This window comes from Camellia sinensis, chromosome 8 (assembly GCF_055761805.1).
Source record: "Camellia sinensis isolate YWXY chromosome 8, ASM5576180v1, whole genome shotgun sequence".
Classification (NCBI taxonomy): domain Eukaryota; kingdom Viridiplantae; phylum Streptophyta; class Magnoliopsida; order Ericales; family Theaceae; genus Camellia; species Camellia sinensis.
This window is the reverse complement of record NC_138968.1, coordinates 161,788,797-161,801,075: the sequence shown is the minus strand read 5'-3', so window position 1 is coordinate 161,801,075 and position 12,279 is coordinate 161,788,797. Positions and strand designations below refer to the sequence as shown.

General features: G+C 33.3%; 1 protein-coding gene and 1 pseudogene across 2 annotated transcripts; one reads left to right on the top strand and one right to left on the bottom strand.

Annotated features, from left to right (window-relative positions):
* Positions 1-3,009: 3,009 nt before the first annotated feature.
* Positions 3,010-10,002, top strand: LOC114256406 (Acyl-CoA N-acyltransferases (NAT) superfamily protein). Its single transcript, XM_028196060.2, has 6 exons — positions 3,010-3,319; positions 3,424-3,495; positions 6,002-6,089; positions 8,940-9,072; positions 9,199-9,237; positions 9,684-10,002. The coding sequence occupies exons 1-6, from the start codon at positions 3,145-3,147 to the stop codon at positions 9,762-9,764; spliced, it is 588 nt and encodes a 195-aa protein (XP_028051861.2). The 5' UTR covers positions 3,010-3,144; the 3' UTR covers positions 9,765-10,002.
* LOC114256407 (cytochrome b561 and DOMON domain-containing protein At5g47530 pseudogene) lies at positions 9,689-10,858 on the bottom strand (annotated as a pseudogene). The gene has a single exon (XR_014339214.1). The product of XR_014339214.1 is annotated as a cytochrome b561 and DOMON domain-containing protein At5g47530 pseudogene (transcript).
* Between the last annotated feature and the right edge of the window lie 1,421 nt (positions 10,859-12,279).

Genomic DNA, 12,279 nt, shown 5'->3' with positions numbered 1-12,279 from the left:
GAAATTTTTGATATTTCAACAAAATTATTTTCTTATATATATATATATATGTTTATACTTCACTATTTGTTTTATATATGCTCGTAGAAATAATTAAAATTTTCGTAAAATATATGGGTAATGAATATTATGTAACCATTATTACTTCGATGAAAGAAAAATTTGATAAATATTTTGATCCTTTGCCTCATCTATTAGGTTTAGTCATAATAATTGATCCTAGGTGTAAAGAAATTTGTTTATAAGAATTTTTAGAGCGTCTTTACGCTGATCAAACACAGTTTGCCTCTATTATGCAAGCATGCAACATCTTATTTGAAGAATATAGGGCAATTGTATCTGTAAATATACTTACACACACTACACTAGCAGTCTCATCTCGAGGCGGGAGATTAAATATTTTTTCAGCAATAAAATTTAGTGTTAATCATATTATTTAATTTTGATGATGTCTAAAATATATTAGTTAATATACATATTATTTGACACAAATTATTATCTTTTTAAAATATATATATTTGTTAAATATTATTTAAATAAAATAATATTATCTTTTTAAAATATATATGATAAATATTATTTTAAATATTTTCAAAAACTTTACTATTCACTTTTTGAAAAATATGGTTAATTACTATTCATCTTTTGACAAATCGATTAATTATATTATTTTGACAAAAATGATTATTTTAAATATTTTCAAAAACTTTACTATTCACTTTTTGAAAAATAGGGTTAATTACTATTCATCTTTTGACAAATTGATTAATTATATTATTTTGACAAAAATGATTGATTGGTTGTATTATTTTGACAAATTTGATATTTATGGGTTGTCTTATTTTGACAAAATTAATATGGAGTGGTAAAATACATTTAGTTTAAAATCTTTACAACATATACAATATTTTAAAGATGACATATATTTTCAGATCCATCATAAATATTATTTATAGAGATTTTTCTGTATGCAAAATTTTGATCAGAACTTATATAACATTATATGCAGAATACATCACGTGCGCTATTAAATTTTTTACACTACATTAATTATATCATATTATAATTAAACAAGAAGAACAAGATGGAGTTATGTATATATGTATATATATATATATATATATTATAAACTAGATGGAGAAAATTATTTGTTTGTTTGAAAGTTGTGAACTTTGTATTAAATTATCTACAAAAACGATGGCTCCATGTTTGAAAAAAACAAGAAGAAAAAATCAATATTATTTTTATCTTTTTAATTCTTATCATTTGCTGACTATTTAAATTTAAGGAGTGTGCTCATGTAAGCAATGACATCAAGAGCCTGCTTATGTAAGCGATGACATAAGGAGCGTGCTTATGTAAGCCATGACGTCAAGAGCGTGCTTATGTAAGCCATGACGTCAGCAAGGAGCGTCCAACGGGTATATTTTTGTGTATAAATAGAGGTGTTGGATGTGGAGAAAAAATCAAGAACTTGAAGAGAAAATATTTCTGTGAGCTCCAAAATTCTGAGTATTCTGCTCTTTCACTTTCAGATCTAAGTCTAGCTTTTGTTCTTACACTTTCATATCTACTCTTTGTGAGAGAATTATTGTAAAAGTGGGTTCAATTACCACTTATTCTTATTCCTTATTTTTGTGAGAGATTTTGTAAGGGTAAGGCATTTATTGTTGAGTGAGGCTCAATAGATAAGAGTAAGTCCTGTGCCAAATCCACAAGCTTGGTGGTGTATTTATTCAATTGATAGTAAAGAAATTCTCAAGGAGGTTCCTTGGGGAGTGGACGTAGGCTTGGCGTGCCGAACCACTATAAATCGCAGTGTTTGATTTTCTCTCTCTATCTCTTCTACTTTTATATTGATAATTATTATTCTGTTTTTTTTATTTATTAAAATTTTGAATATTGTGTTATTTTTAATATTGTGAAATTTTTTAATAACCCAATTCACCCCCCCTCTTGGGTTGCCTATCTGGGATAACATTTAGAAAAATATCTCAACATGCAAGTGTAAGTAGTTCTGAACTACAACGTTATTTGGAAAGCTCGTTAGTGGATGATTCCAATGATTTTGACATTTTGGAATGGTGGAAATAAAATGAAACTATGTGGCCCGTGGTTTCACAGATGATCTATGATATACTAACCGTTCCTATTTCTATAGTTGCTTCAGAAACAACTTTTAGTGCAGATAGACGAGTGCTGAGTGATTACCGGAGCTGGCTTTCACCCGAAATGGTTAAGGCACTGATAATATCTAGAGATCATATGCACGCGCTTACAAGAAGACAAAATTATAGTAAAAATAAGCGAATTCAAAATGATTTCGATGACATATTCTCGGGCAATGCGACTGAAATGTCTGCCTCCTCCGATGATTGATCAACAATTTGTTTTTTATTATTTCATTTCATTTATTTTATTTTATTTTTGATATTAGATTATTGAAGTGGAGTATAATACAAATGATTGGTAGGCTAGTAGGTGCCAACTTAGTTGGGATGTACTTGACCTATAGTGATGCAATTGCTCTACTATCATCAGTAATTTATACCTAATTTATTTAATAATATCAATTTTTGTAATATTTTATTTTATTTTGAAATAAAAATTATTCATTCAATAAATGTTATATAAATAATTTAATATTGTAATATTGAAAGTTTCATTTTTATATATATAAAATTATTCACTTCGAAAGAAAAAAATTACATAATTACATACTTTTTTAATTATAAGTTCATAATTAAAAAAAATAATTCATATATAATCAAATTTAAATATCATCATGAAGCATTATATAACCAAACAAAACATTTTATTAACCTTAATTAAAGTACTCTAATATAAATTTTTTTAATTTTTTATATATATAAAAAAAGGCCGACTAAACTCGGCTACGGCTCAAGGCCCGGGCCCAAACCCAGACTTAGGCCTTATTACGAGTGAGTTCGGCCCCACTTTTTTTATATATGACCCGGTCCGACCCGCTAACACACCGAAACCCGTGAGATCCGCTTGGGCTGACTAGCCCTGGCCCGGGCATTTATTACAAGTTACAGAAAAGTACTCCTCGAGTTCCAGAACCAGCAGAGCCCATTGTAGGGGGAGGGGAGAGAGAGAGAGAGAGAGAGAGAGAGAGAGAGAATGAAAGCAAGTGTGGAAGGAGAGAAGGTGATACTAGTACCGTACATGAAAGAGCACGTCCCTAAGTACCATCAATGGATGCAAGACCCTGCCCTCCTCCAAGCCACCGGGTCCGAACCCCTCACCCTCGATGAGGAGTACCAGATGCAGCTCTCCTGGACCCAAGACCCCCACAGTAACCCCCCCCCCCCCCCCCCCCCCCCCCCCCTTCAATATCTCAACTGGGTTCTCTTTGTTTTGATCAATTATTTCCTTATTGAAGTTGGGTTTGTTCTGCAGAGCAGACTTTCATAGTCTTGGATAAAGAATTGGTTGTTGGAGACTTCATCCATGGAGATGCCCATGTTGAAGGTCAGTTGGACTTGCACACTCCCTCTTTTATTTACTGAATGATTTTTATTTTTTATTTTATTACTGTTCTTTTGATACTCTTGTTGTTTGCAATTGCAATTGAATTTTGGTTGTCATGTATAGTCAGTGTGGAGTATTGTTGATAACTTGATATTAATGAAATTTCTTTATTGTATTGATAATTTCATACACATATGTGCTTATAATTGTGCTTGTATCAATTTTGTGAAGGTTAACCACTGTTGAAAAAGGTCTCTGTAGAGATTTTTTATGGCTTTTCACAGCCATGGAAAGGGGGCTGTTATACAATCCCATCTTCTCCCCTGAGAACCCTGATGCCTCCCCCTGGGCTACACTATTTTTTTTTGCGGGGAGATACGTGTTTTTGAGATATCTCTTCTATGCTATAGAGTCTAATCTCTTGGGTTATCGTTTCTCTTGCTTCAAGAGTTTGCTTCTGCATGGCGGATGGGGTGTTTTCTGGTGTTAGCTTTCATGGTGAGAACTAAGAACCCACTTTGGTTATCCAGATTTGCTATGAAATTTGCCCTTTCCTTTCTAGATTCTTGTTTGTGTATGCAAGATCTTGTGGTGGTTCTTGTTGATGGGTAAATTTCTGTGTGCTTTTCTGGAAATCTTTGATTTGCCGTTAAGAGTGATATCAAAAAGGCTTGAGTTTGTGGGCTCCCATGAGATTTTTATATTTGTTGGAGATGGTATTTTGTTCTGGTGCAGCCGGAGTTTTGGCCGAACAATCTCCATGTGTTGCTGCTGCTGAGGAGCTGCTGCAGTGTTTGCTGCTGGTTTGTTCAAATCCATGTTGGGTTTGTTTCAAAACCATGGGTGGTTTTGTTTAAGACCGTGGGCTGGTTTGGAAGCCTTGGTGGGTTTTCTTGACCAAAGAGTGTTGATTGGATTGAACTTTATTTAAAATTTATTTGTCCAATGTGTTGTATTGCTTTAGCCTCGCTTTGAGCTTATTTAAATCTATTTAGTAGATTATATTGTAAGCGTTTGGGAAGTTGTTATTTTAGTTGGCTATTTTAGTTTTTGACTATTTTAATAGGCTAAAATTTTTGTGTTTCGGAAGATAATTGGATTTTTTTGTAGTTAGATGTGATATTTGTGAGAGAAAAAGTGAAATGATTATGGCTTTGATGTGACATTTTGTCTTATTGGCTATTTTAACCTATTTTGTCCTTTTGTGAATTTTAGCTTAAATTAGGCTAAAATCTCAAGTCCCAAACAGTTCCATTGTGTGTTAGTAGCTTGGAGTGTTTTCCCTTTTTGAAGGGCGTGTTGCCTTTTAGGCATGTAATGAACTTCATTTTAATATCTAATTTTTTGGTATAAAATTTATGACTTGCTACCCTCTTCCTCTTTGTTTTTGTTTTGTTTTGTTTTGTTTTGTTTTTATTTGTGAAGGCTCGATTCTCGTGTATAATTGGGTCTGTGAACTTCCCTTAAATTTGTTGGATAACTTTGATTGTTCTTTTTTATGGAATTGAGTTTTGTGATTGGCACTTATAAGAAAGGTTAGAGTTTTGGATGTCAAGGACAGAGTTGTGCTAAAAATGACAATCTCTAATTTTTATCCTCTTTGCTAAAGCACCGTTAATTTTCTCTAAGTGCTCAAATATTTTTGTTTAATTTTAAAAAGAATGACAAATATAGATAATGAAGTCACTTCGTACTAATGTAGACATAGATATTTGGTTGTTATTGATTATACTGGTAATTGGAACGTCTTGGCTTGTGCATTGTAGATGTTTCCTTGTGTTGGGAATTGAAGTTGCTCCCGAAGGTTGTTTTGGATTTATGGATTTAAGTAGAGATTTGTAGAGGGAAAGGAAATAGGGAGGGAAAAGTGGCAAAAATTTAGCTTATATTTTTTCACTTCTCCCTTTTCTTTTCCTTTCCCCTCTGAAATCTTTGAATCAGACATAACCTAAAATGATTGTAATTTGTAGTTGCTTTTCAGTGGGGGACATCTCTTGAATGGTTGAGATTATAATTGATCACATATGCATGGATTTTATGAATGCGTAAAATTGCTAAAGAGAATTTAACTCTTCACTTTCTATTCGTGCAGCATTTTTGAGGGGTAGTAAATTTTAATTGGGTTTATTATCCTTTTAAAATATTAAATATATAATTCAGTGATGAAAACTTCTACTTGTGATGGCTGATGTATGCATATAAACTTTAAATTTCTATTATTTCCATGTTCATCATTGGATTAATGCCTACCATTTACAAGTTTCCCAATGCTATTCTCAATATATGAAATACCTTGTCCACTAGTTGATTGCATTTAAAAGCACTAACCCTACTGTGAGAAGGAAGAAGTCAGAATTGAATCATAATTGAGGGAAATTAATTTTTATCTGCATATGAATTTTTCATTAATTTTTATGTGCGTATGAAATACCCCACTTGACTTCTTTATGCTGCTTATCTGTATGTGCTAAATTCATGTCTATAAACGATATGCCCTTTTTTCCAGCCATGGTTGGTGATGTGAATATATACATGAATGACTTGGATGATTCCCAAATGGCAGAGATTGAAATAATGATAGCTGAGCCCAAAAGGTACATGCCTTTCATTTTCTTCTTATGATAGTGCTAATGATGACTGGGAGTTGCAGATTATTTCATTGTCACTGATGGCTCATCTCTTCTTATTTTCATTTATAATAAGTCCATAGTATATGTGTCCATGTACATCCATATTTTCCTTCTGACCGTTATATTTCTTTTGTTTTGGTCTATGAAGCATAGACACGGCAAAATGGAAGCCGTGGCAGTGTCGGATACGGGGACACGCCGGGGACACGGGGACACGTCGGGGACACGTACGGGACACGGCATCTGGCGTGTCCCCTTAATTTAATTTATTTTTTTGCAGGCGACACGCGTGTCCGAATCTGGACACGCCATGGACACGGCGAGAAGAGTAACTGAAAGGGGGAAAACGAGAACAAACCTGGTCGGCGACGATCCAGAGCCCTTCGACTTCGATCGACGATCCAGAGCCCCATTCTACTTCGACGATCCAGCCCCTTCGCCTTCGCAGAGCTCTCTCTCTGTCTCGCCTTTGCCTTCGCAGAGCTCTCTCTCTCTCTCTCTCGCCTTCTCTCTCTCCTTCTCTCTCTCCCTCGCTTCTGATCCTGATCGCGATCGCGATCGCGATCGTCTCCCTCTCTCTCGCTTCTGATCGCGATCGGCTCCTTGCTTCTGTCTCCCTCTCTCTCGATTCTCTCCCGTCTGGCTTCATGTATTGATATTATAACTATTATAATTATTATATATTCATATATAATATATATAACTAATACCTATTATTATTTTATTATATAATAACTATATATAATATATATAACTAATATATAATAACTATATATAATATATATAACTAATATATAATAACTATATATAATATATATAACTAATAACTATTATTATTATTATTATATATTCATATATAATATATATAACTAATAACTATTATTATTTTATTATATATTATATAATAGTTATTATATAACATAAATATACTCATTAGATAATGGATAATACATATTATAAGATAATATATACTTATACATATTAATAAATAAAAAAATAAATACATGTATGTAAAATAAAATAATTAATTACAACACATTATTTAAAAATATAATAAATAAATAAAATAATTAATATGTATTCAAATAAAAATATTTATAAAAAAATTTAAAAATTTGCCGTGTCCCCTGCCGTGTCCGTGTCCCCATTTTTTAGAAATTCCCGTGTCCCGTGTCCGTGTCCGTGTCCGTGTCCGTATGCGTGTCCGTGTCCGTGTCCGTGCTTCATAGGTTTTGGTTGCTATTTTACTTTGCTCTGAAGTTGTTAAAGATGTGGATGCTACAACAATGTATTTTTCCCTGGTTGATGATTTTTTTAAAAGCAACAAATGAAGTATTAAACTCTCTGTCTCTATATATATATGTTTTGTATGTATATTAACATTGATACTAATTATATTACATGATTTTACTATATATATGTTTTGTATGTATATTAACATTGATACTAATTATATTACATGATTTTACTTCAACAAGTGAAGCATAGTTTATGATCTTAAGATGTTAGCTTCATTTACTGCTTATGAATTTTGAAATTTAGATAATCATGTTACCATGTTAGTAATGATCATCTTCGTTAGATGTGCCTACTCCAAGTAAGGTCCTTTTCTTGTGGTGCATTACTTCATGGAAGAGTTGGAAATATTATTAGATCTATCACTCTCTATAGAACTCTAGCATATGATTGCATTTTGGTAAAAGAATTTTAGTACCATCAAATTACAAAAAGCATGAATGAATTATATTTTCTAATTAAAAAAATATTATAAAGTTATTACTTTGTCTACTACTTTATTCAATGTGGTCCTTCCATGTACAAAAAAGATTTTACACACATGTTTAGCAATTCACAAAAATTAAAATATATAGCTACTCCCCCAGTGTCAATGTTGTCCTTCCATGTACAAAAAAGATTTTACACACAAGTTTAGCAATTCACAAAAAATGAAAATATATAGCTACTCCCCCACAGTCTTGATTTTAAGGGATTTTCATGTCCAGTACCTTGTGTTTGTTTTGGAGTGTGATACTAACATCCATGATCACTGATCATAGCATCATAGCTTTATAATGGAAATTACTTTTGAATGTCTTCTTATGAATGCTTATGCCCAAATGCTGAATTGTTTTCTGAAAGTACAAAAGGATTAAGAAGTAGTTATCCTTTTTTTAAAAAGAAAAATAAAGGTTGTGTTTGGTGTAACGTTCTAACTATAATTCTACCCCTTCATGTGAACCCTCTGTTCGGATACAACTTTCAAAAATTAATTCCACACCTGCATTTGAAAACTCGTCTACCCAGTCATCTGACGTCCGCCCGGTCATTTTGGGTTGTGTGTTTGGTTATGAGTTGTAAGTTTTTGAATCAAATATCATATGTTACATCAAAAATTTCAAACTTAATTCAAAATTTTTTTCAAAACTCATAACCAAACAAATTTTCCACACTCAACTCATAATTCCAAAACTCACAAACTCAAAATACAAATCTATTCTCAAATCATAATTCTAAAACTCTACCAAATGCTACCAAAATTATTGGCTTAAACTAACCTTCAAACCTCTTTGATGGATTAACACCATTTATCATATTAATCCATATATCATTTCTTTAAAGTTCTATCATTTCATTACATGTGTTTTTGAAGCATAAACATCTATACCATGTCTTCTGGAGTATGAGTGCATACATCCTTAATTAACGCAGTAATTTTTTTGCTGCACTCCTTCATTATTGATTACATTTTATCTTCTGGATGCCACTTCGTACACAATTCTTAAGTTGAATTTCATGTCACTTTGGCTAGGACAGTCGTGGCAAAGGACTTGGGAAGGAGTCTGTTTTGATGATGATGGCATTTGCAGTTGAGAATCTTGCCATCCGCATCTTTCGTGCCAAAATTGGAGAATCAAATGAATCTTCTCTTATTCTGTTTAAAAAACTGGTCTCTCTCTCTCTCTCTCTCTCTCTCTCTCATGCACACACATTCATATGCATGTAGACTTTTATGTAGACTTATATAATCTGACCATGTATTTGGTGGACTAAATGCTTGGTGTGCTTGGTGTAGGGCTTTCAGGAGGTTTCTTGTAGCGAAATATTTAAAGAGGTGAGCTTAATTTATCTTTACATGCACTAGAACACTAGAGTGATATTATTAATCAGGTCTTTGTGCATGTTCCATGAAAAAGTGGGAGCTTCTAGACTCCAAATTCATCATACCAAACCTATGAATCATCCTCTCTTCAAAATTAATCTTGAAATGGTCTTAAGCATTTGATTAATTGGACTCAAATCTACGAACTGCACATGCTGAAATGAAGAGAAGTTCAAATGAAAAACGAAAAAGTGAAAGCTTGGTTTGGGGGTGGGGGGTATTTTAGAAGTAAGGGCTTTCCATAAATTGTTGATGTTGATGTTATGTGGTTGGTTGATGAATAGCTCATCTAGACTCTGTAAATATACATAGTATTATTTAACCTCGTAGATTAATACAATTAACCTCTTAGGTTCTCATTTATTTTATTACTTACTTTTGTCTGAAATATTGAACAGGTAACATTGGAGTTACCAATAACAAAGCCAAAGCATGAGGAGTTGCAGCAATTGACCGGTAATATGGTTACACATGCATAGCCCTCTTAACCCTGGCTGATTGACTCATTTTTCAATATATTTTCTAAAGACTCGTTCCTGCAGTACCCATTTGTAGCGAGAATCTACGAGGTTAACTGTATTAAACTGTGGCAATGTTCGAATTGTCCATCTTGCTAGGTCATTCCTTCTCAAGTAATTTCCTTTGCCCAAGACTTGATATGTAAAGTTTACAATTTAAATTCAAGTCCTCAACAAAGATATTGTATTTGTTTGTTTATTTTTTATTTTCTTTAAACTGACATGTTCTCTCTATGGTAAGAGGCACGACGCAAGTTGTTGATTGTGAAATTTGGACCAGGGTCAAACAACTAAAATGATGGCCAATTATGTGAATGTAATATTTTCTAATGTGCTCAAGAATGTGACTTGTATAACATTGGTACCGACCAAAACATAATCCTACTGATGATTTGAAAAGGGTCCACATTTAAACAAAGATAATTGAACTAGTGGAATATCTTCAAACTTGACATCTGACATGCTGTACTTCCGCGATTATTTTTTTTCTAACCTGACAGAAAATCTAGTGTCCCCATTGATTGAAGATTTGCAGTAGATGTAGAATGAATCTGAGGAATATTGTCAGAAATTGAACTTCCTGCCTGCCAGACATGATTAACAATAGTTCCATTATCCAGTGGTCCGATAACAGCAAAGATGGTCATCACATTGGCCGAATATTCCGCAGAGATATTTGAAACCTGAAAACTGAGATTTACCGGTAGCATCGAAGGGTTGTAACTGGTTATTGATGTTGGATAAGCAGTCATACTTCCATTAGCATCACGAAAAGCAACTAGTGCTTGCGATCCAATCATGCCTGTCTCAGTTGGGTTGATTGCCCATGCAATCCATCCTTCAGAAATTTGATGGGCTCTGTATGCAATCTCAACTTCTCCAGTGGATTGATTGTAGTTCCAGTGGAGATGGGCCTGTAGATATGGAAGGTCATTGCAAGAATCAAAGACTCTGTTTGATGTGAAAGTGTCGTTTATGCATGTCTGAGCAGAGGAAACAAGGAAGAAAGAAACAAGAACACAAAATACTGTGGTGGCTCTTGAGGTTATATCCATGGTTTGTTTACTGAAATACCTGATCGCCGTCAGTGTAAACAAAGCGTTATCGCTGCTTGAAAAGCTCAATTTTCAGGGTTGTGAGGAAAGCAGGTAAGGAGGTTCAGGCTTTAGGAGGAGAAAGCAGGTAAGGAGGTTCAGGCTTTAGGAGGAGAAACTGATGATCGAAGTGTGGAGGAAGTTTAGAGGTTGTTGCAGGTTAGTTTTCTTTATGGATTATTACTGCTTTTTGAGTTATAGAGAGATTCTAAATCTGGAGTAGTCATGAAACTTTGCTTCCTTGTTCATGCTTTTCATTTCGTGTTTCTTGCATGGTTCCTTTCCTTTCCTTGCTTTTGCTATTTCAACCTAACACTGATTCAGCAGCAAAGTGTGGTCTGAGAACAAGTCCTGCCTGATAAACCTACTGCATATTAGTGGCGGGGGAACTTATGGATGAAGTCCAAAGTGTGCTTTTATTTTTCCTCTGAACTTGAATATGGGGTGCCCTAGAAAATTTTGATAAGATCACATTGTGTGATTACTAGGATCAATTCTAGTTGTAAGTAGATTTCTTTTTTTAGTGGGAGTTTGGTCACATTCTCTAGTAAGTTTGATCACCTTGTGTGATTAGTACGGAGGATCAATTTCAGTGACAAGCAGGCCTTATTATTATTATTATTTTTTTTCTCGAAAACACCAGATATCAACCTTGCTTTCTTTGCATTCGGTTTTACTCATTCTCAATCAAGGTGGGATTTTTTTTCCTCATTTGAATTGAATGGATGGGATTGATTAGGGCACCGTGCCCCAAAACTACTACTTGGGCACCATAGAAAAATTCCACTCAAAAATAGGGAGGAAAAGCTTGTATAAGGTTTCCTAGTGACAAAACTAGGATTGACATGGAGTTGCATAATGAAGAATATGTAGGAAGATTAGTAGGTGGTCCATTGAAGAAATCAGGTTGTTAATTCATTAAAATGGTTAAAGACTCCATTTTTTTGGTTTTCAAGAAAAGCCTACTTGTATTTTGGGGGTTTTGTAGATGCCATTGATTTAAAGACAGATCAATGCAAAGCAAAAATAGTTTTGTGGTTGGGCACTTGAACTGCTATTCATCGGTTGGGATTTTGAGATTGAGGGTGCTAGTACATTTGCCAAAAAAACCAAATTTGGACTAAATTTTTAATATAATTATTTTGGTTAACATTTTTTAAATTTTCGAGGGATTTTGGAATGAAAAGTAATTAAGAAAAATTGAATGTTTATTGAAAAATGTCATTAAAGACAAAAGGCCTATTTTATTCAATTAAATTATTATATATATGTTTTTGTCATTTGTTACGTTTTTTCAATAAGCATTCAAATATTTTTTTTAAAGCAGAAAAAATTGAATGTTGGACCAAAAAAAAAAAAAAAATCACTAAAAACAAAAATCA